The 27,504-nt window shown below is 45.6% G+C and overlaps 1 protein-coding gene and 1 non-coding gene across 11 annotated transcripts in view; both read left to right on the forward strand.

Annotated features, from left to right (window-relative positions):
- The window catches only part of Gm5134 (predicted gene 5134), a 55,096-nt gene extending 49,577 nt beyond the window's left edge, over positions 1 to 5,519 (forward strand). For 6 of the 10 annotated variants that reach the window (XM_017314010.2, XM_006513791.4, XM_017314012.2 and 3 more), the window contains 3 exons: positions 623 to 838; positions 1,918 to 2,020; positions 4,430 to 5,519. In XM_017314010.2, coding sequence (XP_017169499.1) covers positions 623 to 838; positions 1,918 to 2,020; positions 4,430 to 4,755 — 645 coding nt within the window. In that variant the 3' untranslated portion in view covers positions 4,756 to 5,519. The other 4 variants (XR_001779540.2, XM_017314014.2, XM_017314015.2 and 1 more) reach the window with 4 other exon arrangements.
- Mir6409 (microRNA 6409) lies at positions 4,854 to 4,945 on the forward strand. Its single transcript, NR_105836.1, has one exon. It is a non-coding gene; the product is annotated as a microRNA 6409 (primary transcript).
- Positions 5,520 to 27,504: the final 21,985 nt, after the last annotated feature.

Below are 27,504 nucleotides of genomic sequence, written 5' to 3' on the forward strand. Positions count from 1 at the left end.
AGGAGTGAGGCATGGCATAGGGGTGAAGCATGGTGCAGGCGTGAAGCACACTATAGGAGTGAGGCTTGATCCTGGTGACAGGTGCTGAGAAGTCACTGGAGGGTCCAGGAAGAGGCTTGGCATTCTCTAGTCGATGCTCCTGCAGAGCCAGGGGACAGTTAGGAACAAGATGTGGCCCCCTGAATGAGAAAGGATGGAGGAGGCGAGGGCCATGGGAAGGGACTGGGCTCAGGACACATTTTGGAAGCAGGGGCCAATGTGATTCACTGGAGAATGAGGGAGAAGAGCAAAGAAAGGGAATGAGCTGGAGCTGGCTCCTAGGTTTGACCCGAGCTTCGGAGCTGGGCTCCCATGTAGGGAAAAGGAAGATGAAGCTCTTTCGGACACAGTTTGAGATGCCTCAGTTAAAAACATTCCCAACTCTTCCTAAGTCCCCTGTAAGGGACAGTACCACAGCCTGGCATCTCCTCCCTTGCTTAGACTCTTGTCTGCAAGGTATCAATGTTCCCCATTTCAACACACTTAACTTTAGAACCCAGCTCATCAGCAAAGGGAAGGAGAAGCCATGCTGTCTTGTCTAATACTTTATCTTTGTCTAACTCTTGTCCGGCTTCTTTGGCAGGGCGCCTTCTGGGGACTGATTGTGGGAACCACAATTGGTGTCTTTCGACTGCTGGCTGAGTTTTTCTATGGCCCGGTGACTTGCGGGAGAGACCGCCAGTGTCCTATATTCATCTGCGGCCTCCATTACCTCTATTTTGGCTTTTGCCTTTTCTTGGTCACCATTCTGATCATACTGGCCATCTCCTTAGCTACGGAACCGATTCCAGATCACCACGTAAGTCTGTCAGGAGGCTGGAGGAAGAGTCTCAGGGTAAATCATGAATGAGGGAAGAATGGCTGGAGTCCGGGAAATAGGGGGACTGTGGGTGGAGTCGCTCAGAAATGGGCAACGGGCCACAGAAAGGATCCTGGTTGCAATTTTGTGTTGGCTCAACAATCCCCAATAATGATAATGATAATAATAATAATAAGCAATAAACAAAAGCTGTTCAATGATCCATCAACTACAAACTCATTTAAGCCTGCGAGTTACGAAGGGCTTATTGTCTTTGAAACATTGAGTTCACTAATCTCAGTATAGATCAATGCCCTCAGGGCAGGCCACGAAGAAGGGCCAGGGGACAGGATTAAAGGCCCCAGAAATAGGTCTCAGCCACCTCTTCACAAGGGATTTCCTACTCCCCCTAGGAGGTAAGTGTCAGTCATCTGTTTTATGTATTTATTAGAAAGCTTAGGCTTATAGAAGTTAAATAAGTTGCCCAAGGTAATGAGCCTATTAAGTGCTCTTGTTACACGCTCCAAAGCCTGACCTGGCTCCACTTTGTAACCTACTTTGTTTGACACTCTAGCACAAGGAATTGGTGTTGGCAGGAGTGAGAGGGTCCCGGGCACCCACCTGTCAATCAGGAGGGAGCAACACAGATGGGTATGGAGATGCAAGACCAAGTACCTTGCTTGCAGCTTTACCTAATCTGGACAAAAGGGTGAAGACTATTGTCAAAAGTTAAGTCAGAAATGACAAGCTGGGCAGTGGTGGCGCACACTTTTAATCCCAGCACTTGAGAGGCAGAGGGCAGGTGGATTTCTGAGTTCGAGGCCAGCCTGGCTTACAGAGTGAGTTCCAGGATAGCCAGGGCTACACAGAGAAACCCTGTCTTGGAAAAAAAAAAAAAAAGAAATGACAGAGGCAGAGGTATTCCAAGTTTAGGTCAGCTGGGTAAGTAGCAAATTTCAAGGCAGCCTAGGTTACTTAAGGGAAACCTATTATAAGAAGATAAGCAGAGCCAATTTGGATATATGTCTGTAGGCCAAGGTCCCATGGTGACACTGCTACCCTGCTCTCTCCACACCCAGCTCCATGGTCTCTGCTGGAGTTTACGTAACAGCCAACAGAGGAGAGTGGCTTTAGACAAAGAGATGAGATGGAAGGCCTTCCCCAGCTTCACATCCCAGCCAGGTAACGATAAACAGCTACAGCCTTGGGAAGCTAGCCTGTGTGGACCCCGAAGCTGGGGCAGCTGCCCCAAACACCTCCTACCCCACCATCCTTACCCCCAGACACATCTGGATAGAACGACTTCTATTGTTCGCTTTCTTCCCACTAAAATGCTTCTGGGCTTGTTTGCACACATGGAGTCTGTGAGGCCAGGTGGACCCTGGAGGGGAGGGAAGGGAAGAAGAGATTAGGCTGAAGGATGGGAGAGCCAGGCGATGAGGGGGCATGGGAGAGAGAAAGGGGATCCAGGAAAGCCTAGTGCTCTAGAACCCTTCCCCAGCAATGTTCAGGTGATGGGTGAAGCTCAAGTCTCAAGAACCAGTCTTTGGGTTTAGCCCCCACGGACACACAGTACACACAGGACATATCTCTAACAGAGCATACCGGAAGTGCAATGCTGAGAGAAGAGTACTAGTGTGTAAAAGAAGGGCCATAGTGGGGAATTCCCCCTCAAGTTTCTTCTGCTCAGAATTCTATCATAACAAACAACACTTTCGAGCTGGGGAGAGGAAGCCCTCAGCAGTCAGGTAACCAGTCAATGAGCCCAGGATCCTCGAAATGTGTACTCTCTGTCCCCGAAACAGCCTGATGCTCGCCACATAGCCTTATGTGGCATCACTGGATGACTTTTCTGAATGGCTCCAATGCTTCTCCCTGCAGCCTGTGCTCGACAGAGTGATGGGTAATTTAAGACCAGAAGCCACAGGATGACTGGGGATCAGGACTCTCCAGCCACAAAATGAGATAACTATGTCACCAACTGGTCCTCCCTGGCTACTGGTCTCCATCACCTTTGCAGTGGAAGTCATGTTCTCCGGCTGATAGTTCCACTGTCCCTGAGGCCTCTCCTGTCGTGGCAAATCTCCAGCCTCAGCTGCAGGGACAGGAGGCAGGAGACACGGGCTCAGGAGACATCAGATGTCACAGCACAACCAGCTCTGACTAAAATGGAGTTGTTTTGTCACCCAGCAGGGCCCTATTTCCAGGAGTGTCCAGGAGAGGTCACATACTAGGCAAAGGCTGGGTCAAGAGTGGTGGGATAGAGCTTAGCATGGTGCTGATGCTGGCCAGCACTGGTTCTGAGGGGTTAGCCAGCACCATCAGCGTAGACAGACTCTGGGGTGATGTGCAACTTCAGTTAGGAGTCCCAGAGAAAGGAATGACAGCCTTCTGAAGTTACTAGACTCCCCTTCTGGATAGCCTTAGGATGGTCCTCTGTAGTCCAGGTATCTGCAGTTGTCCCTGCTGGCCACGAAGAAGACTAGAGCTTCCCGGAAAAGACACGGCCTAGAAGTTACTAAAGAGAACAATGTCCATTTCTAGGACTTATGGGGTTCCTCTGTCCTCCGAAGCATAATGACCTCAGGGGGCAGGTGTACTGGCTGGTTTCATGTGTCAACTTGACACAAGCTGGAGTTAATCACAGAGAAAGGAGCCTCCCTTGAAGAAATGCCTCCATGAGATCCAGCTGTAAGGCATTTTCTCAATTAGTGATCAAGAAGGGATGGCCCATGGTGGGTGGTGCCATCTCTGGGCTAGCAGTCTTGGGTTCTATAAGAAAGCAAGCTGAGCAAGCCAGTAAGCAGCATTCCTCCATGGCTTCTGCATCTATTTCTGCCTCCAAGTTCCTACTCTGTGTGAGTTCCTGTCCTGACTTCCTTTGGTGATGAACAGCAATGTGGAAGTGTAAGCTGAATAAACCCTTTCCTCCCCAACTTGTTTCTTTCTTTTCTTTTCTTTTTTTTTTCTTTTTGGACCTCTGATCGCTCCAGTCAACTCTGCCCCCTCAGTCCCTGCTTTCTCCGGCCCAAATATTTATTTTTTATTTTTTATTTATTATTTTACATAAGTACACTGTAGCTGACTTCAGACTTCCCAGAAGAGGGCGCCAGGTCTCATTGCTGGTGGTTGTGAGCCACCATGTGGTTGCTGGAATTTGAACTCAGGACCTTTGGAAAAGCAGTCAGTGCTCTTACCTGCTGAGCCATCTCGCCAGCCCCCCTCCCACTCCCACAACTTGCTTCTTGGTCATGATGCTTTGTGCAGGAATATAAACCCTGACTAAGACAGCAGGTGTAGACCTGCAAGGATGGAGAACGGTATTATAACGGTACATTGACATATGTAACACAGTGGGTTCCTATACACTTACTTGGGCTGCCTAATCGAGAGGATATGGGCACGACTCTGAGCTTTCAGCACCCCCAATACTCCCCAAGCCCTTTTCTCACCCAGTGATGTCTTAGTCGTTTTCTCTAAGAACTTTCCTTGCACAGGCTGACAACGGGCTTTCATATGAATCCTAGGAACTTCATGCTGCTGAATTCAAGCCTGCTTGACGCCCTGACCAATCCATTCTCTCTGTTCCAGGTATGTTTGGGGAGGCCCACACCTGCCTCTGGAAGTTCTGGGACTTGTTCTGCGGTCTCGACTCACAGTCAAAGTGTAAGACAGGCCCGGAGAACGCTACCGAGAAGGAGTTAGAGGACACCTGGAAGAAGGTTGTATCCAGCGACAGGTCAACGGCCTTTGAGATTCTGGCCAGGAGAATGGCAGCCAGAAAGAGTGAGGAACACGAGGATAGGATGAAAGACTGGAGCAACGAACCCGAGAGCCTCTTCTGGAAGAGAGTCGTGCAGGCTAGCGCCATCCTTTTGTTCCTGATTCTCATTGTTGCGCATGTCTATTTTGCCTGATGAGCCAGGACTTGCTGCCTTTCCCAGCCTGCCTGCCTCATTATGGAGGGATGAAGTGTTTCCTTTATAGAGACCCAACAATATGGGGCCAAAGACCTGACGAGCAATAACAGCTAGCGCGCATGCGTGGACCAGAGACAAAGCTGTCCCCGTGTTTACAAACTGTGCGGGTGAGGATGTGTGCTCCTCTCTGAGGCGAAACCTCGTCTCTAAATTTCTTAGGCAATACAGGCTTTCTTTTTTAAATTTAATGCTGGCTTAAAAAAGAAATCTATGATAATTTTGGTATATATTTTTAAAATCTCCCCACTCAATATCGCTTTGCTGTCTAAGCATCTGGAAGGGAGGCATGGCCCAGCTGACAGATGCCAGTGGCTAAAGTCTTGCTCCACTCTTGCTGCAGGCTGTTGCCCACAGGTGTTGAATCAATGCCAACGACGACGACCACTCAAGCCACCAGGGAGCAACAGCTACCTCCTTGGTGCGAACTTCAGCCGGTCAGGGATGCTCTAAAGGAACTGGTTCTTAAACCACTTACCACCGATTGGCTTCAGTTGCCTTGATTCTCTAGAGGGTAGAGGCCACTCCTTTGCTATGAGCTCTTCTTAGCCATACCCCGTTTCTTACAATAAGAGCGGGGGCCTATGGGTAAGATTCTTTTAGCCTACCTGTCCAGGCATCCTGGGCTATGTCTCTCTGGGAATTCCCTAAACTTCTCTTTCTTCTTCTCGGATCATAATAAATGACCTGTGTCGTTACCAAAACTTTCAGGTGTCTTGAAGTGACCTGGGGAAGGCCCACTCAGAGCTGTGCAAACCACACCCTCAAGGTATACTTACTGACATACCCAGTCCCTCGTTCCTTCCTCGATTCTTCAGCAGACAGTTTTGAGAGCCAGTTGTGCCTCCCTCCCAATATGTTGTGCCCTGTTAGAAATGGGTCTGGAAGTCCCAAGAAAATGACCACACCATCTGACAGATTTCCACAAGGCAAGAGTTTCACTTCTGTAGGTTGCACGGATGTACATCAGCAACAAGCAAGCAAGCCCACCAAGCAGGGGTCCTGTGCTTCACTCTGATTGGTCAGAACCTGGCCTCATATTCTTTATGTGACTGACTAATTCAGAACAGCAGAGCTGACCAGCAAAGTGCAACTTTTGAGAATAGGACTGTCCCTTGAGCTTTGATTTTTTTTTTTCTTTTCTTTTTTTAAGCAGACTTGGGGAGGGACTTTTGCTGGCCAGTGTCTTTACAAACTTCCGTAAAGAGGGATCTCCCTTTGTTCACATTTAACCCTTTGATAGAAAAGAGTACATCGCATCAACACTTTTTTGTTTGTTTTATTTTTAAGGTTTATTTATTTGTTATATGTAAGTCCACTGTAGCTGTCTTCAGACGTACCAGAAGAGGGCGTCAGATCTCATTACAGATGGCTGTGAGCCGCCATGTGGTTGCTGGGATTTGAACTTGGGACCTTCGGACTGGAGCCTAAAGATGAGGTGGAGTAAAGTATCAGGCAGGCTGTAGCCCCAACTTTATTCAGAGCATCAGACAATTTATACTCTGGGGGTTAAGAGGAGTCACACGAATAACGTTCTCATACGCTCAAGCTGTTTATAATCACAACGACGAGACACACATGACAAAAACTTGTTTTCCCATAAATATCTATAAAGCAACAACAGCCAGTGTAATGAATAATCTGAAATAAATTCACTCTTTTTTTTAAACATTTTTATTTTTATTTTTTTGGTTTTTTGAGACAGGGTTTCTCTGTGTAGCCCTGGCTGACTTGGAACACACTCTCTAGACCAGGCTGGCCTCGAACTCAGAAATCTGCCTGCCTCTGCCTCCCTAGTGCTGGGATTAAAGGCGACACTTCTCACACGTGCTATTGTCTCGCCAGCAAGAACACACGCATGAGAAACCGGATCCTTCTGCAGCAACTTTATTATACCAGTTTCAACATGAAGATGAAGACCCCAAGCACCAAAAAGGCGCTGCTTATATACACCTTAGTGTGGCGTGTCCACACCTGATTGGCTGCTCTCCCAGAGCCTCATCACCACGCCCTGGGATGGGCTGTGACTTGGCATGAAAACACTCTTGCACATGCGCACATTGCTTGTTTACCAATTAAGCCACGCAGGCACAGCAGAAACCACTTCCCACAGACATTTATTTTTTTTAATTAAATTTATTTATTCACTTTACTATGCAATATCAGCCCTTCCTCTCCTCCCATAGCCCCCCCTCACATAAATCTCCCCCATTTCCCTTAGAAAGGAAAGCCTCTTTCTGGGTGTCAACCTCCTTACCCCACATATCAAGTTGCTGTGGGACCAGGCACATCCTCCCCGACTGAGGCCAGACAAGGCTGTCCATTTAGGGGTGCAGGATTCACAGGCAGGCATGGAGACAACAGACTCAGGGACAGCCCCTGCTCCACTTGTTTGGGGACCTGCATGAAGATCAAGCTGCTCATCTGCTACTTACATGCAGGGGGCCTAGGTCCAGCCCATGCTCGCTCTTTGGTTGGTGGTTCAGTCTCTGGGAGCACCCAAGGGTTCAGGTTAGCTGACTCTGTTGGCTTTCCTGTGGAGTCTCTGTCCTCTTTCAATCCCTCAGTCTTTCTCCCAACTCTTCCAGAAGACTCCCGGAGCTCCATCTAATGTTTGGGTGTGAGTCTCTGCATCTCTTTCCATTGGCTGCTGGGAGGAGCCTCTTGGAGGACAGTTATGCTAGACTCCTGTCTGCAAGCATAATGGAGTATCATTAAGAGTGTCAGGGAAAGCCTGGCGTGGTGGCCCACGTCTTTAATCCCAGCACTAGGGAGGCAGAGGCAGGCAGATTTCTGAGTTTGAGGCCAGCCTCGTTTACAGAGTGAGTTCCAGGACAGCCAGGGCTATACAGAGAAACCCTGTCTCGAAAAACAAAAAACAAAAAAAAAGAGTGTCAGGGATTGGTTTCTGCCCATGTGATATGTCTCAATTTGGGGCAGTCATTGGTTGGCCATTCCCTCTGTCTCTGTTCTTTGTCTCTGCACATCTTGTAGGCAGGACACATTTTGGATTGAAGGTTTTGTGGTTGGGTTGCTGTCCTTATTCCTCCACTGGGAGTTCTGCCTAGCTACAGGAAGTGGCCACTTCAGGATTCATATTCCCTACTACTGGAATCTCAACTGGTTTCACTCACTTAAAGTCTCTAGGGCCTCACCCCATCCCACTTCTCTGGCATGTCCTAGAGACTGTCCCTGCCCCCAGCCCATCTCTCTCCACCCATTCCCTGCTCCCCTCCTCAATCCTTCTTCCACCCTCTTCCCTCCTCCCATCCACCTCCAATATTTATTTGGTTTCCCCTTCTGATAAAGATTCAGTCATCCTCTCTTGTGATCTCCTTGTTTTTTGGCTTCTTTGGGTCTGTGGATTATAGCATGGTTATCCTGTACTTTATGGCTAGGATCCACTTATCAGTGAGTACATCCCCATCCCATGCATATCCTTTGGGGTCGGGGCTATAACCTTCCAAGCCTTGAGCAGCCTAAGCAGACCTTGAACATTTGTCATGACAGGTCTTATCAACCTGGACAGAGACATCTGTCTTGGCTGCAGTTGCAGGTTCCCATGGGAACTTAGCTGTTTTGGCTGCCTGCACTGACCTTTCTCTACAACCTACTCCAACTGAAGCAGGGGATGGGTTTTGTGGTTTTTTTCCCCTTTATAAACTCAAAGCTTATTATTCAGCTTTGAGCCTTGATCAGAACACAGACATGGCTTTGTGCTTTTCTTGTCCCCCCTCCCTACCTTTTTTTTATTCCTGGCCCTTCTTTCAGGTAAACACTGTTCAACCGTAGGCTGCCAGACGGCGGCTACCCTGGGCTACCTTACTTGGAATGATATTTTCTAGTTCCTTCCATTTGCCTGCAAAATATATGATGTCCTTGTTTTTAATTGCTGAATAGTATTCCACTGTATAAGTGAATCACATTCTCTGTATCCATTCTTCAGCTGAGAGACATCTAGGATCTTTCCAGTTTCTGACTATTACGAATAAAGCTGCTATGAACCTGGTTGAGCGAGTGTCCTTGTGGGATAGTTGAACATCTTTTGGATATATGCACAGGAGTGGTATAGCTGGGTCTTGAGGTAGAACTATTCCCAATCTTCTGAGAAACTGCCAGGTTTATTTCCAGAGTGGTTGTACAAGTTTGCACTCCCACCAGCAGTGGAGGAGTGTTCCCTTGGTCCACATCCTCGACAGCACGTGCTATCTCTTGAGGTTTTACCCTTAGCCATTCTGTTTGGTGTAAGGTGGAATCTCAGCGTCATTCTGATTTACATTTCTCTGATGACTAAGAGCATAAAACATTGCTTTAAGCACTTCTCTGCCATTTGAGATTCCCCTGTCGAGAATTCTCTGTTTAGCTCTGTACTCCTGGGAGAAGCACGGAAACACGTTCCAAGAGCAACTGTGTGTTTTTGAAGACACCAAGGTTGCCAGACTCATCTTGTTTTCTTGGAATTTTCTCAAAAGCTCTCGGAAATCTCATACAGCTCCATTCTTGGTAGATCATGAGTAGATCAGTTCAGCCTGGGGAAATTTAATCATCAGACATATGTCATCCTCAAGACCCATTGTCCATGAACCTTATACAACCTAGACCTTCTGTTCCTTGGCTTCAAGCATTCCAGCCTTGTCCTAACTTTTTATTTTTTATTCTTAGGATAAAATCTCATCTTATCACACAAACCTTGCAATGACCTAATTTTTAACAATTCTCTGTCACATCTACTAAGTTTTCTCTTTTTAGTTCATGTCCCTAAATAAAGTTGAATCTAAATAACACAGATAGCACGTTGATGTAAATTAAGATTACTGTACACATATGTCGGGGGCAAATTTGCCTATTTCTGTGACAGCCTGCCTGTCAGGCAGAGTCAAGTCAGGCCAGGGTCTGCTGACAAGATTTCCTGGCCTGCTGACACATGGAAGGATAAGAGGGGATGCACTTGAGAGCTCAAGGTGAGGGGCTGAATGTTCTGTTAATCTTGGAGGAAGGAACAAGGAGTATTTATAGGGAGGTTTCCGGATGGATACAGATATGGAAAGTATGTCAGCCATTGTCTATGCTGGCTTGAGATTTTGTTTCCTACAATACTGTAAAGTCTATAAAGCCTAAGAGAATTCAACTCGGGGCTGCCGTAGTACTGACTGAACAGCCCCCCCTATTTCTTTCTTTTTTTTAAAAAAAAAGATTTATTTATTTTATGTATACACTGTAGCTGTACAGATGGTTGTGAGCCATCATGTGGTTGCCTGGAATTGAATTCGGGACCTCTGCTCACTTCAGCTCCACTAGCTACAGTCCTGCTTGCTCCGGCCCAAAGATTTATTTATTATTATATTTAAGTCTTGTGCGCGCTCGACTGGCCAGGAAGAACGACGCTGCAATAGGATCCTTCTGCACACGTTTATTGGGAGAGCTTGATTTTAGAAGCGAAAAGACCCTGAGCCCAGAACTGGTGCTGCTTATATAGGCCTAGGAGAGGCGTGTCTCACATCTGATTGGTTAACTTGTCTCTCATCTTGGCAAAAGAACCTTCACTGCCTATGTATGTGTGGTGGCGAGCAGTAGCCAACTGCCACTCTGCAACGGCTTCCCACATTTAAGTACACTGTAGCTGCCTTCAGACACTCCAGAAGAGGGAGTTTGATCTCATTAGGGATGGTTGTGAGCCACCATGTGGTTGCTGGGATTTGAACTCAGGACCTTCGGAAGAGCAGTCTCTTAACCGCTGATCCATCTCTCCAGCCCCAACCCTCCCTATTTCTAACCTTTGCCTCTGAGTCTTCTTTTCTGTCTTTTCTATAATCCTCACTCCCCTATGACTGCTTGACTTTGTACCAGCTGGACTGGTACACACATACTTTGAACTACCAGGGTCAACTGACTGGTTTTGTGTATTGACTTGACACAAGCTGGAGTTATCACAGAGAAAGGAGCCTCCCTTGAGGAAATGCCTCCGTGAGATCCAGCTGTAAGGCATTTTCTCAATTAGTGAGCAAGGAAGGAGGGCCCATTGTGGGTGGTGCCATCCCTGGACTGTTAGACTTGGGTTCTATAAGAGAGCAAACTGAGCAAGCCAGTAAGTCACATCCCTCCATGGCCTCTGCATCAGCTCCTGCTTCCTGACCTGCTTGAGTTCCTGTCCTGACTTCCTTTGGTTATGAGCAGCAATATGGAAGTGTAAGCTGAATAAACCCTTTCCTCCCCAACTTGCTTTTTGGTCATGATGTTTGTGCAGGAATAGAAACCCTGACTAAAACACAGGATTTATCTGTGTTAAAAATCTCAAGCAAACTTTCTCCCCACTTGGACTTTTACATCTTCCTTTGCCCCTCGTATCTCACTGATCCCATAAGTGAGAACAAAATAGTTTATATTTTAGCAATATGACAGTGGGCACACTGTTGAAGTAACCTTGACATGAGGGAATGTTCCCTGCAAACAAGGAAAGGTGACAAAGAAAGCACCTAGAGAGTAAAAAATCTCTACATGCTGATGCTGTGTGTGTACTTTAAGTAACAAAAGACATTTACTAATGTCCCTTTGTCTGCTTTGTAGACTTTTAAAGATCTCTTTTGAGATTATAACTACACTTCTTCATCTCTCTCCTCCATCCAAATAGTCCCATGTATCCTTTCTTGCTCTCTTTCAAATGTGTGACCAGTACTTACATCTTTTCTCTTTTTTTTCTTTTTTCTTTTTTTTTTTTTGGTTTGGTTTTTCGAGACAGGGTTTCTCTGTGTAGTTCTGGCTGTCCTGAAACTCACTTTGTAGACCAGGCTGACCTTGAACTCAGAAATCTGCCTGCCTCCTGAGTGCTGGGATTAAAGGCGTGCGCCACCACGCCCGGCACATCTTTTTTCATTGTTATTGCATGTATGTATGAAAACACACACACACATATGTATATTCCTAAATATAACATACTGAGTATACACAGTGTCATTTTTATGTATATGTTCGGGGCTAACACTTTGGTATTAAAGGCATATGATGAAACTATTTGGGAAGGATTAGGAGGTGTGGCCTGTTGGAGGTGGTATGTCACTGGGAGTGGGCTTTGAAGTTTCCAAAGCCTTCACCATTCACAGTTAGCTCTTTCTTTGTGCTTACTTAAAATCAGATGTGAGATCTCAACCACTGCTCCAGCACCATACCTACTTTCTTGCTGCCAGGGTCCCTGCCATGATGGTCCTGGGCTCACCCTTTGAAATAATAAGCCCCAATAAACTCTTTCTTCTATAAGTTGTGCCCTTCCCCCAGCCTTGAGTTGTCTAAACTTGTCTTCAGACAGCTGGAGCCAGGCTCCTGCCTGAGATTTGAGCAGACTTTCTGCTTACTGACCTGCTGACAGCTTATTTTGCAACTCAATCCAGCTGAAAGAAGCAACAGAACCCAGCTGAAAATAAAGAATGGATCCTTGGGTTTTCCCCTATATATTGAGCCTTGATCAGAGAACTTTGTCTTGGCTCCTTATTTCTCTCATCCACCCATTGTATTCCATCCCCAGTTCTCCTTCCAGGTACACCCAGTTCTCCGTGGCTGTTGGACAGCTATAATACATTGCCTTAGTCATGATGTTTCTTCACAGCAAGAGAGAACTAATTAAGTCAGTGGGCATTCTAGCTATATGTATAGTCGTAGAGATGCATAGGGTTTGGGATTAAGCAATTGTTTGAGTGGCTTCCTTAAATGAGCTATGTGATATTTTTAGTTGTGAGTTAATTAGAATAAAGTGATTTTATTTAAAAACAGTAAATCAGGGCTGGAGAGATGGCTCAGTGGTTAAGAGCACTGACTGTTCTTCCAGAGGTCCTGAGCTCAATTCCCAGCAACCACTTGGTGGCTCACAACCATGTGTAATGGGATCTGATGCCCTCTTCTGGTGGGTCTGAAGACAGCTACAGTGTACTCACAAAAATAAGATAAATAAATCTGTTGAAAAAATAAAAAGAGTAAATAAAATTAGAGAGGAGAATAAAAAAGGGCTGTCCGGTCCATGAAACTGAAAGGCATAAGGGGCTGCCTGATCTGTTTCCACGGTAACCCTAGAAGTGAAACTGAACCACTAACTAGCTTTCCTTAACTTGGTAAAGGACAGGCACCTTCTAAGCAAAATACTGAGTATTATTTACTCAAATGCTTTCCTGAGAACTCTATAAATATCGTCTGGTGTTAACTGAAACCTCACTAGGACATCTAGAGGCTTGCACCTAGATAAAAATAAGCCCCCAAAAGTTTCTCTCTAGAACAAGTATTCCTCTTTTGAGTCATCACAGCCTTAAAAATATGCTAAGAACAAAGTTTCTTAAACCTGAGAACTTTCAGAGACTTAAAAATTGACCTAAAGAAGAAAATGGAATGATCTCAATTTCTTACATACAAACCTAAGATCTGCTTCAGAGTCTGTCAGTAATTTTAACCTTTCTTCTTGGTTTGCTTTGTTCATGGCTTTAGATACTGTTTGTATAATTCTTACTTTACATTTATTTCCTTTTAATTTATTTTATCCCTGTTTTATTTATTAAAATTACTGTCTGTTTTCTCACCTTTTTTTTTGTTTATTTTTGTTTTTTGTTTTTTGTTTTCGAGACAGGGTTTCTCTGTATAGCCCTGGCTGTCCTGGAACTCACTTTGTAGACCAGGCTGGCCTTGAACTCAGAAATCCACCTGCCTCTTCCTCCTGAGTGCTGGGATTAAAGGTGTATGCCACCACGCCCGGCTTTTCACATTCTTAATATACAAATGTTAGTATGTCACCCTTTGTGGATTTTCTTTCTTCCTTTCTTCCTTCCTTCCTTCCTTCCTTACTTACTTCCTTACTTACTTACTTCCTTCTTTCCTTCATTCCTTCCTTCCATCCATCCTTGCTTTCTTTCTTTCCTTCTTTCTTTCATTAATCAATTTATTCTTTTACATTTCAAATGATATCCCTCTTCCTGGTTACCCCTCCACAACCCCCCCCCCTTCCATCCCCTCTCTCTCCCTTCCCCTTTGCCACTATGAGTGTGCTCCTCTACCCACTCACCCACTCTGGCCTCACTGCCCTAGCATCCCCCTACACTGGGGCATCAAACCTTCACAGAACCAAGGGCTTCCTCTTCCATTGATGTCAGATAAGGCCATCGTCTGCTACATATGTAACTGGAGCCATGGCTCCCTCCATATATATTTATTTTATTTATTGCATATGTATATATAGTCTGTGTGCATGTACTGCATGCCAGAAGAGGGCATCAGGTCCCATTATAGATGGTTATAAATCACCATGTAGTTGCTAGAAATCGAATGCAAGACCCCAGGAAGAGCAGCCAGGGCTCCTAACTGCTGAGCCTGAAAGATCCTGGCAGAATGTAAAAGGACACAGAAGCCCTGAAATTGGCAAGATGGACGTCAGTGTTAGCAGAACTAGCTTCACTGATTTAGAAAAATAGAGGTGCACAATGCTCTGGCCACTCCTTGAACCTGTGTGTGTCTGCCAATGTTCTGACCAGGTGTGTGCCCATTGCTGCACCTCATTAGACTCTTTCCTTGTACCCCTCCCATACCCATTTCTTGAGAATAGACATTGTTTAGATCTGGAAATCCCCTAATCTCCCCCTTCTCCTTTCCCCCCTGAGGGCCTATAAAAACTGGGAACTCTTTCCCCTCGAGGACGACTCCTCTACCCCTGCGTGGGATATGAGTCGTCCCCAGAGCTCTGGCTTTCCCCGAATAAAGCCTCATGTGGTTTGCAACAAGCTCGGTCTGTCGTGAGTTCTTGGGTGTCCGCTATTGTCCTGAGGCCTGAGCGAGGGGCTCCTCTCGGAGTCTTTCAAGCCATCTTCCCAGTGGATTGTTTTTAATTGCAGGAGATCTACAAAACTCACAATGATGAAAGGAATGCCTTATGTCAGATTTGACATCCCTTACAGTAACGAAGAGTGACCTATGCCATTATTACAGTACTGCATGTATATATACTGGTCTCAGTTATTTTTCTCAGAGCTGTGATAAAATAGTCTGACAGAGCAGTTTACAGAATAAAAAGTTTATTCTAGCTTACACTTCAAGGATAGACTCTATTGAGGCAGGGAATTTGTACTGTCTGGTTTTGTGCCTCAACCTGATACATGCCGCAGACCCTCTGGGCCCCTTTGTCTGCGTGGAACGGGTCTCTAGTCCCGGGTGGACAAAGCGTAGGATGAGTGACAAACAGACGCACACAGGAGAGGTCGTGTGGAATCTGAATGTATTTTTCAAATCGAGCATCAGACTTTTTATGCAGAAGACAATAAGGAAGTTGGGTGACAAGGTACAAATGAGGTAACCGGAATCTTACATAAAACAGAGGAATGCAAACACAAAAGGTCTAATGGGAATCACCTGGGATAGAATTCATTGTTAACAACTGGGATCAAAAAGGGCTCCACCTAAGATTCGCTTAATCTTAGAAGCCAGGGTCAAGGGCTTCCCGCCCTTGCCATAGTTCCTATTTTAGTCTATTGTATAGTCCACCTTCCCCTTAGGCCATTGTAAATACGTGTGTATGGGTGTAACTTCGCTATAGTTCGAAGTATCTATTATGGTTTCTCCTTTGGTCTGAAACTCTCTTCTTCCTTAGTGATGGTAGATTCCTGTGAAGGGCAGTGACCTAACTTTTACTCAAAGTGATAGTGTAATACCAGGAGCAGTACTGAATTCCAAACCCAAGGTCTTGCTCAAGGACGTTCTAGGACTGTTGGGACACTGGCTTTAGCTAAGTCAGAATTCAATCTTAAAAGGCACTTATAATAGGAAAATACTGAAAGAGAGCACGTGGATCCATACACTAGACTAACGCGGGAATGGAAAATTAATGTATGGGTTAGAGGGAACGCCAGACTCCAGGAGGAGAGCTTCCTTGAAGCTCTTTGCCTCATGAGTGACTTTCAAGCCTCTAGGCTTAAGTGCGTGGCAGATACAGACTGAAGTCATCAGAGAGGAAGGAACTTTAGTTGATGAAACGCTTCCTTGGGATCTAGCTGTAAGGCATTTTCTCAATTAGTGATCAATGGGGGAGGGCCTAGCCCACTGTTGTACCATCTCTGGACTGGTGGTCCTGGGTTCTATAAGAAAGCAGGGTGAGCAAGGCATGAGAGAGCAAGCCAGCAGGCAGCATTCATCCATAGCCACTGCATCTGCTCCTGCCTCCAGGTTCCTGCCCTGCTTGAATTCCTGTTGTTAATTTCCTTTGGTGATGAACTATGTAGAAGCGCAAGCCAAATAAGCCCTTTCCTCCCCAGCTTGCTCTTTGGTCATGTTGTTTTGTTGTAACTATAAAAGACAAAAGTGATGGTAAAGGGGAGAAAGCAACGGTTGCATGGTACTGCTCAAGTCCATTGTCTACTTCTGCAGTCCAAAATCCCAACCAAATAATGGTGCTACCCAGAGTAAGCAAGTCTTGTCAGTTAACACAACCAAGACAAGCCCTCCCCTGCCCCCATTGGCATGCTGAGACACCTATCTCCTAGGTGACTCTCGGTTCTGTAAATTTGATAGTACCAACCATCACATTACTTGGCAACTGGCCTGTAACTAGGGTAATATGGAACATGGTGGCAGCAGACAGATATACAAACAGAGAAAGAGAGAGAAAGAGAGAACATCTGGTATGGGCTTTTGAAACCTCAAAGCCCACTGCTAGTTACTTGCTTCTTCCAACATAGCCACACCCACTCCAACAAGGCCACACCCACTCCAACAAGGCCACACCCACTCCAACAAGGCCACAGCTCCTAATCCTTCTAATCCTTCTCAAATAGGGCCACTCCCTGGGACTAATCATTCAAATATATGAGCCTGTGGCAGTTATCCTTATTCCTTTTTTTTTTTTTTTTTTTTTTTTTGGGTTTTCGAGACAGGGTTTCTCTGTGTAGCCCTGGCTGTCCTGGAACTCACTCTGTAGACCAGACTGACCTGGAACTCAGAAATCCGGCTGCCTGTGCCTCCCAAGTGCTGGGAGTAAAGGCATGCGCCACCATTCCTGGCCAGCCATCTTTATTCAAACCATCATATAGTCATAAAAACACATACACATGCGTGAAAATAAAAATAAAGGTTGAGTTATGAGGCAAAGGAAGAGGTACTCCTCTCTCTTGGAGTCTAGTTGTTGGCTCTTGTGGCTGAATGCCAAGGGCTGTAGAGATGACTCAGAGGGTAAAAGCACTAACTGCTCTTCCAGAGGTACTGAGTTCAATTCCCAGCAACCACAAGGTGGCTCACAGCCATCTATAAAGGAATCCAATGCCCTCCACTGGTAGTGGTTGCCAACATAAGAGACAATATTCTTTTGGCTTAAAGATATCTCAAAGCCGGGCGGTGGTGGCACACGCCTTTAATCCCAGCACTTGGGAGGCAGAGGCAGGCAGATTTCTGAGTTGGAGGCCAGCCTGGTCTATAGAGTGAGTTCCAGGACAGCCAGGGCTATACAGAGAAACCCTGTCTCAAAAAAACAAAACAAAACAAAACAAAAAAAAAAAGGATGGCTGCCACAGGCTCATTGCTCCAAAAGGAGGTAAGGGCCAGCAAGATGGCTCTGCTGGCTAAAGCCACTTCCCTCCAAGACTAACAGCCTGGATTTGATCCCCAGGTCTGACTGTAAATAGACATACCCCAGCAAGATGTTCTCAGACCTCCACATGTGTACAGCAGCACCCGAGTTTCCTCTTCTCACATATAATACACACAATAAACAAACCACCAAAAGTAAATGTACTTCTTTTTTTAAAGGTTAGGAAAATTCCTTAGTAATCCTTTCAGGCACCTCTTGCAGGGTATCAAAATAGTAAATATGGCTGCTGGTAAGAGGCTCATGAGAAGCCCACCCCTATGTTCTTGGACAGATATTTTCCCAAGTGTCTCTTTTTAAATGTTGTAAAGCCCAAGGAACTCCAATTCCAGGAGGAAAACCACAGAGTTCATTTAAGCAAACATCGTATGTCAATCACCTCTCCTCCCTGGCAACATTCAGTCAGGCAACAACAGCAGGGTCAAGGTACATAGAGATAACCTAAGACATGCTGCAGAAAACAGATAACCTTGCCATCCTGTGTGTCAGGTGGTTTTGCTCCCGTGTTTGGTTCCTGCAGATTACTCCAGGAAATGCAGTTTTTAAAATATTAACCTGCTGACCCTTATAGAAATTACAAGCTTGCTGTAACTACATTAAATAGCCTGTGCTCCTAGATTCGGGGCTCTCACTCTGACCCACTAAGACAGTGAGGGTGAGAGTCTTTGCTTGAGAGCTTGTAGTAAAGAACCTTATGTGTTTGCATTGGACCTGGCTCTGTGGTGGTCCCTGAGACTTGGGCATAGCACTAGTCATCTGCAAAGAAGAGTGAAATTATGAACTGCAGGTTGAATTCTAGATTTGTCTAGAAAGACCAAAGATCACACGTTCTTTCTCATTTGAAGCTCCTGACTCCAGGAGTGATGGCAGAAATCAGAAAAATAAAAATGGACCATCGTTGGGACTGGAAGTATGGCATATGAACAAAAATTCTTGAAAAGGAGCAGTGTCTGTCTGAACAAAGAGAACTCCCAGAAGGAGTCTGTATCTACAGAGATTGATGGACCAACTGGGATTCCAGTATTCCAATTCAAAGATTGGAATTTTGTATGTTCAGTGGCGAATTCTTTTTTTTTTTTTTTCATTTATTTTATTTATATGGTATACTGTCACTGTCTTCAGACACACCAGAAGAGGGCATTACAGATGGTTGTGAGCCACCATGTGGTTGCTGGGAAATGAACTCAGGACCTCTGGAAGAGCAGTCAGTGCTCTCAACCGCTGAGCCATCCATCTCTCTAGCCCCAGAGGCTAATTACTTTGTCTTGGGCTAGTTTTAGCCATCTTGAACGAGCCATCCCTTGCCCCATGTGCCTGAACTAACACCTTGTGATAATAAATTAAACCCTTGCAGAAGCTGCTCATCTTCACACAATACTGTCTTCTACCAATCCAAGAGCTTAGAATGTTACCAGACAGGGTCCTGGGCTTATACAATGGCCCCTCCCCATCTCATTGCACCTGCCACTCTGGGGTACCCTCCAATGTGGTTTTTGTTTTTGTTTTTGTTTTTGTTTTTGTTTTTGTACTGTTTGTTTATTTGGTTGGTTGGTTTTGGTTTTTTGAGACAGGGTTTCTCTGTATTGCCCTGACTGTCCTGGAACTCACACTGTAGACCAGGCTGGCCTCAAACTCAGAAATCCGCCTACCTCTGCCTCCCAAGTGCTGGGATTAAAGGTATGCGCCACCACGCCCAGCTTTATTTTATTTTATTTTTTTAAAGATTTATTTATTTATTATATGTAAGTACACTGTAGCTGTCTTCAGACACTCCAGAAGAGGGCGTCAGATCTTGTTACAGATGGTTATGAGCCACCATGTGGTTGCTGGGATTTGAACTCTGGACCTTTGGAAGAACAGTCGGGTGCTCTTACCCACTGAGCCATCTCACCAGCCCCTATTTTATTTTTTTAAAGACTTATTTATTTTATGTATATGGGTATACTGTAGCTGTACAGATGGTTGTGAGCCATCATGTGGCAGCTGGGAATTGAACTCAGGATCTCTGCTCACTCCAGCCCTGCTCACTCCACCACACTTACTCCATCCCAAAGATTTATTTGTTTGTTTGTTTATTATATGTGAGTACACTGTAGCTGCCTTCAGACACACCAGAAGAGGGCATCAGATCTCATTACAGATGGTTGTAAGCCACCATGTGGTTGCTGGGAATTGAACTCAGGACCTTCGGAAGAACAGTCAGTGCTTTTAACCACTGAGCCATCTCTTCAGCCCCACCAATGTATTTTCAAGTTGCTTTTCTTTATGACTTTAAAGCTATAAAAAAAACTTCATGAAACTGTTTCCTCATTGGAACATGGAATTTGCAGTAACCTAAATCTATGTTCCTGGGCCATGGTTGCTCAAAATGCCTCCAAAAATAAACTATCTTTTATTTCCTTTAAGATGAGAGCTGTGTTTTTTACAGAGATAGTTATGGCTGCCCAACATGGAACAATCCACCTTCTCATTGAAAGAATCAACCATATCAGCATTGGGTACCAGTACAAACCTGCCTTGTTGACTGTCATGCAGCATTGGCTCCTCAAGGGGTGTAAGACCCTGACCCTGGGTCAGTGATACTTACTTTGAGATCCTCCCTGAGTGAGACACCGAGTGTAGCCTCCCCTCCCCCAGAAACCTGTTTGCTCAGGGGTGGAGCTTGCCGCTCAATCGTTATGCCACACCCACTGTTCTGGAGCCATACACATGGTCACCCTGCTACTGGACTCCAAGATGATTTGGCGGGAAACGGGCCCCTCTCCCTCCTTTATAACTGAGTGTCGGAATAGTAAAATTGAGCTTTGATCAGGATGACTGTCTTAGCTGCATCTCTCTCTCTCATGCCGCCTAGCCCCTCTTCCAGGTTTCCAAGATGCCTTTCCAGACTAGAACCCAGACATGTGATTCGCTGGCCGGACACAACATTTGGCGAACCGACGCGGGACTGAGAAACGGCAGAGGACATTTGGAAGAAACACTACTGGTTTGGAGCTCCGTAGAAGAAGAAAATAGTTAAAGGAAATTCATACTGGAGAAGGGCTAAGCTGAAACAGCGTTTAACCTGAGTGCTAATTCACTTAGGTTCAGCAGTGAGGCACGTCAGGAGCTAGGAACATTAACAGGCGGTTAGCCATAGCTCTCAGAAGCTACATTTTTAGGTGTGGGAAAAGAAAGGGCTTATTAAAAGGAAATTAATGATCAGGCGGATGGTCACAGTTAAAAGACTGCATCATGGGGGAGGAAAATGTCCCAAAAAGCAGAGAGAAATTTCAGGAGTGCCATGCTTTGTTCTCTCTGGGCTTTACAGCAGAAGTACTCTGCCCCTTTTGTGTCTTGTCTAATGTCTGGTGCACCAATCTGTTCTCGTGTTCAATTCATGTATGTTCGTGCCCAGTCTTTATGAATGAATGTTCTGTTGGATAATAAAAATGGCATAAATACTTTATCTGCAAAGCCAAGAGTTGCCACGTGCTTCAACCAGGAAACAGACACATGGCAAGAGGGCCCCTGCTGGAAAAAAGGGTGGGTCTACAGCCTCTTAGTTTCGGGGTAAAAAAGCTGGATTGTTGAGAGAAATTAACCTGGAGACACTGGTCTGTTGGGTTTAGCCTAGACACTGGAACTAGGCTCGGGTTATGTTGGGGGTGAAGGTAACTTGGAAACTAATGCTAGGTACTGAAGATAAGTGGCACTAGTTCTTTCTCCCCAGTGTAGAGGTGTCAGGGCAACACCCCACGATCTGCAACAGCCTCTGTGGAAACCCAACAGACACACTCCATTCCTAGCTCAGAAGGAACTGATTGGCTATCCTGGGAAGACATATATGAGGGATCGTTTCACCCAGTGTCTTGAAACCCTTCATGTTTTCGTAAACATGTAGGGTGACAAGAGACACAGTACAAGCAGCCTTCTCAGGGTGAAAGCTGAGAAAGTCAGTCTCCAAAATAGCACATAAAACTGACCCCAAAACACACATTTCCTCGCTAGCACAGACAGGTGACTTTTTGGGAGAAATGAACAAACAAAAAAGAAAGAAGAAGAAAAAGAAAAAGAAGGAGAAGGAGGAGGCCAGGTGTGGTGGTGCACACCTTTAATCCCAGCATTTGGGAGGCAGAGGCAGGCGAAAAATGTTAGGAAGTCTTCCCATGGGCGTGGTACTAGATCGGAATCCGGAAGTGGGGGCAGGGAAGGCTCCGTGGGGGCAAGAACAGTGAGACCACTGGGCGGTGGTGGCGCACGCCTTTAATCCCAGCACTTGGGAGGCAGAGGCAGGCAGATTTCTGAGTTCGAGGCCAGCCTGGTCTACAGAGTGAGTTCCAGGACAGCCAGGGCTATATAGAGAAACCCTGTCTCAAAAAAAAAAAAAAAAAAAAAGAAGAAGAGGAGGAGGAAGAAGAAGGAAGAAGGAAGAAACAACAACACACACACACACAGAGTTTCCTAAGAAGGAAATGGTTAAAGATAAACCACTGTGAGTACTCTAGCTGTCTTTATGTGTGATAATCATTACCTCGCAAATGTTTTTTTTGGGGAAAAAAAAAAAAAGCCAGGGGCATCTAGAGTTAGCCATTTCTGGACTTGTTTATCTTGCATGCTTAACCAAACCCTAGGCAATAAAGTTGGATTTTTTTTTAATTAACCACCTGTTAGTTTGCTTTAATTAAAATGTAAGATATCTGTGAACAACAACAAAGACAAACTGATAAAATTGGTAACATATAATATAAAGCTCTTCAAAAATTACAAGAGAGCTGAATTGGATGCTAGGTTAAGCTCACCTTAGAGTTTATCATCTAAAAGCAGAGCTCCCCACTCTTTTGTTTTTTTTTTGTTTTGTTTTGTTTTTTTTTTGGTTTTTCGAGACAGGGTTTCTCTGTGTAGCCCTGGCTGTCCTGGAACTCACTCTGTAGACCAGGCTGGCCTCGAACTCAGAAATCTGCCTGTCTCTGCCTCCCAAGTGCTGGGATTAAAGGCGTGCACCACCACTGAGTGTATTTTCTTTATTTACATTTCAAATGTTATCCCCTTTCCCCCAAACCCTCACCCCATCCTCCCTCCTCCTGCTTCTTCTATGAGGGTGTTCTTCCACTCACCACCCACTCCTACCTCCCGGCCCTCAGTTTCCCTACACTGGGGCATCTATCGAACCTTCATAGGACCAAGGACCTCTCCTCCCATTGATGCATGACAAGGCCATCCTCTGCAATGTACGCAGCTGGAGCCATGTGTACTCTTTGCTGATGGCTTAGTCCCTGGGCGCTCTTGAAGGACTGGTTGGTGGATATTGTTGTTCTTCCTGTGGGGTTGCAATCCCCTTCAACTCCTTCAGTTCTTTCTCTAACTCTCTATTGAGGACCCTGATCTCAGTCCAATGGCAGGCTGTGAGCATCTGTCTCTGTATTTGTAAGGCTGTGGCTGGGCCTATCAGAAGAAAGCCATATCAGGCGAGTTTTAGTTTTCCTTGAGCAGTATTTGGGGCGCGGGGGGGGGGGGTGTTAAGGTAAAGTGTCTCTGTTTACAAGCTAGCCATGAAAATTCCTTTCAGAAAAAAAAAAAAAAAAAAAAAAAAAAGGAAGAAAGAAAGAAAGAAAGAGGAAAAGAAAAAAGAAAAGAAATCTTAGTTTGGCCTGAATTTATGTCCCGCAGTTTAAGGCAACTTCTGAAGGCTGTTAATCAAATGACGCTAAGGCTCTGTCTCCATTCCCAGAATTGCTGGAATTTTTGGAGAGACTCATCTCCAAGCACTTAAGTTTTTCTCATTACTTAACTGGTTCTGTTCCTTTGTTTCTGTTTTTTTTTTTTCCCCCAATAGGCAACCAACACCTTCAGTGGATTTCTGGGAAGTAGGAGAGGATATATAGCCAGCCGAGGCTGAGAAATGGGGTTGGGCTAGCGGAAAAGAGAAGGCAGTTGGTGCTGGAGCTATGTTAGGAGACAGTAGAGCCAGGAGAAGCTGCGCTGAGCAGATAGTCTAGAACAGTTGTTATAGTTTGGAGCTGTTGGGAAAATTGGGAGATGGGACTGTTTAAGCGCATTGTTGCGGAACTGAAGGAGGAACGGTTGGGAGATATGGTTGAAGAAGCTGGGCTGGAAACTGGGAGGAGGGCTGGCAAGGAGTTAAAGAGAACTGGTTACCATTGTAAAACGGGTAGCCATTTTACAGTCACAAGACAGACTCTCTGAGGCTGACTGGCTGATATGAATGTCTGTGATTGTGGAGAGCCTGGATGTTACTAAGTGGGGGAAAAAAAGAAATAAAGAAGGAAAGAAAAGGACATGACTGTTCCTAGGTTTGGTAGGGGAGAGAGTTTATTTTAGAGGTGTGGGAGAGCAGACAGCTAGAGGCTGACACCGTGGGGAGAGCCCAGAGAGGTCCTGGCCCGGAGTCGTGTGGGAAGAAGGGGAGAGGAACTAAGTATAACAGCCAGGGGGCCTAAGGTGCAAGAGGAACAATAGGAAGGCAGAGAGAGAGAGAGAAGAAGAAGAAGAAGAAGAAGAAGAAGAGGAGGAGGAGGAGGAGGAGGAGGAGGAGGAGGAGGAGGAGAGGAGGAGAGGGAGGGAGAGGTCGAGAGAGAAAGAGTGAGAGAGAGAGAGAGAGAGAGAGAGAAGAGCCTTTGGGGTGGGGGAAGGGAAGGGCAGCCCAGCCCCTGGGCTGGAGAGTTCCGGGTAGAGTGCAGGGTATTATTGGGAAGTCACCAAGGGGGTGGGTGGGGGTGGGGGTGGGGAGAGAGAAAGTGAGCTGGAAGAGAGAGAAGAGAGCCAGAGACCAAAATGTCTGGATTATAATGAAATAGGGAAGAGCCTCTGGGGAAAGTTCTGGTTGAGGGCCGGTCTCTCTGATATGTAAATATGTACCTCAGCCTCTTGAGCACGGGTAGGAATCCAAGCAGTGGGCCTTTCCCCAAGTTTTCTCAGGAGTTTAGACATAACAGTTCAAGCTACCCTCTATCCTGCTTGGCTCTGAGTGAAGGCTACTGTTAGGGAATTTCCAATAATAATAATAATAACAAAAATCCTCAGAATATACGGTCAACTTGACCTTGCTCTGAGCTGAACTGTTCTGTGTCTACAGTCAAGCTGCGCTCGTGTCAGCCATATAGGGTGGCTGGCAGGCAGGCAGGAAACAGGAATCACAGCGAAACTAGCAGGCCTCATCAGAGGTGCATTCCAGGTTTCAACACCCGGAAAAATTGTGCACCTGGAAGGTGATGTATGCTCTGGGCCGTGCACCAAGCAAAGAGCCCGAAAAAGGTAAAAGGAAAGACTTTGGCCTGTCAGAGCAAGTAGGTACGGGAGCCGTCACCTTAACCACTAGCCTTTCTCAGGGGGAAAGATGTACAGCCATTTAAAATCTGGAATGAAGGCAAGTGTGAACTAGCTACTGGTGTCACTGAAACTCCCAGGGAAATTCTAAAGGACAGCAGAGCCACAGTCTAAAATCTCTTAGTGGCTTCCCCAAATCACTTTTACAAAAATCATAAGCATTTATCTTTGCTGGAAAAAGAGGGAATTGGTTTCAGGTGTTCCTTGAGGACATCGGAATCTATTGCTACTTAGGTCTAATTTATCTGTTTGTTTAGAACATTTCTTTTTATTTTTCTGTGTGTGAATGTTTGGCTGTCTATGAACCAGGGGCATGCCTGGTGCCCCAGGAAGTTAGTAGGTGTCAGACACCCTGCAACTACAGGTATAGATATTTCATAAGCCTTCATTTGAGTGATGGGAACAGAACCTCTGCTAGACAGGCAAGTGTTCTTTTAACCACCGGGCCCGCCATCTTTCTAGCTCCCTGATTTAATTAGATTTCTAATTGCATTAGCATATGGCAGGTATTGGACATGCAGAGTCTTTTTCTTTGCCTTTATTCTCTAAATAATGCATTGAAAAGGTCAGGTTAGGTACTTTGGGAAGGTCAAGAAACACTCCCCCACCCCAAGGGAGAGGTTAATTAACACTTCTCAGACCACTGGGTGAGAACGGACCTGGGGGAGGACACATTCCACAGGACTGACCTTTGCTCACCTTCAGGCAAGGGAAGTCCTTGTCACCTCATTCCCTAATGACCAGTTTAAAGGGTACACTAGTTGCTGATGCTCGATTCTGCCCCTGGAAACCATATAAAAACTCGCAGATCGGGCGCTGGGGGTCACAGCCTCTCCTTCAGATCTGGGAAGACCCCAGTGCACTGGAACAAATTCCTCTTGCTTTTTGCATGGATCCCGGCTTCACACGGTTCACTCAGGGGGTCCCCGGTAAGCTAAGACTCCCTGAAGTCTTACAGCATCACAGCAACTAAAGGATTTACATTGCATCAAGTACTAGAAGACAGAAATATCCAGGTAGCTCTCTGATCAGGCAATTAGTCTAACTAGCTGGTGAGCCTGAGGTTGTGACAGGCCTTGTCTCAAATAGTAAGGTTGAGAAACTGGTTATCCAATAGCAAATGGCCAGCTCATTATGCAAACTGTGCGGGCTATAATTAGGAATATATATATATATATGCATATACATATATACATGTAAGGACAGAGGGAAAAAAGCCATGGATTTGAAAAAGCCAGGAGGGGTAGGGAAGGATCTGGAAGAAAGGGGAGAGGGAAATAATTATAATCTCAAAAATAAAAATACACATGAATAATAAAAAAAAGAAGTAAGCGGGGTATAGTGGCACACTGCTTTAACCCTAGCACTCAGGAGACAGAGACAGGCAGATCTCTGTGAATTCAAGGCCACCTGGTTATAGTGAGTTCCAGGACAACCAGAGTACACAATAAGGTCCTGTCCCAAAACAAAACAAACAAACAAACAAAACAAAAAAGCCATTAAAAAAAAAGCTAAAAGAGAAAAATTAAACAGAGTGAGGAAGACGTTGTCCTCTGGTCTTCACACACATATGCATGTTCACGTATACACATACAAACCACACACGCGCCCATCAAAAGCTGCAAATAAACGGGAGAAGCAAATGTCCCAGTTAGGGTGTCTATTGTCGTGAAGAGGCACTATGGTCCTGGGGCTGCTTTACAGTTTCAAAGTAAGTTTAGTCCATTGTCATCATGGCTTGAAGCCTGGCAGCTTTCAGGCAGACATGGCGCTGGAGAAGAAGCAGAGTTCTACATCTCCATCCACAGGCAAGAGAAGTAGCGACATCCCGGTCAGAATTGAGTTTCTAAGACCTCACAGCCCCCCTCCACAAGCGACAGTCTTCCTTCAACAAGGCCACACCCACTCCAACAAGGCCACACCTCCTCAGTGCTGCTCCCTAAGGGCCAAACATTCAAGCATACAGGAGTCATTTTTTTATTCATACCACCATAGCAAACTTTTCTTTTGGAAAAAAATGTTGCTTATTTTGGTATGTATTTGATGCACACGAGTGTATGAGTGAGTGTATGTGCATGTGTAGAGTTCAGAAGAAAACTTATCTTTTTATTTAAAAAACATTTTTTTTTTTTTTGAAATGCCTCTCTGTGTAGCCTTGGCTGGCCTGGAACTCTCTATGTAGATCAGGCTGCCCTTGAACCCAGAGATCTGCCTGCTGTAGCCTCTTGATCCATGGGATGAAAGGTGTGCGCCACCACACCTGGCAGACAATTTTCAAGAGCTGGTTTTCCACTGTGGGATCTAGAGATAGATCTATGCTTTTACCTAGCGATGCATCGATGGCCCCAAACCTTCAAAGGGTCATATAGTCAGACAGTCTCTGGTAATTAATACAATTTTCTGGTGTAGTAAGAAAACAAGCACAGAGCCGGGCGTGGTAGCGCACACCTTTAATTCCAGCACTCGGGAGGCAGAGGCAGGCAGATTTCTGAGTTGGAGGCCAGCCTGGTCGACAAAGTGAGTTCCAGGACAGCCAGAGCTATACAGAGAAACCCTGTCTCGAAAAACCAAAAAAAAAAAACCAAAAAAAACCAAAAAAACAAACAAAAAAAACCCCAAAAAACAAAAACAAACAAACAAACAAACAAAAAACAAGCACAGGCAAGAAGGAAAAGAATGAGCCGGGCGTGGTGGTGCATGCCTTTAATCCCAGCACTTGGGAGGCAGAGGCAAGCGGATTTCTGAGTTCCAGGACAGCCAGCGCTATA

This window comes from Mus musculus, chromosome 10, assembly GCF_000001635.26.
Source record: "Mus musculus strain C57BL/6J chromosome 10, GRCm38.p6 C57BL/6J".
NCBI classification, from domain to species: Eukaryota; Metazoa; Chordata; class Mammalia; order Rodentia; family Muridae; genus Mus; species Mus musculus.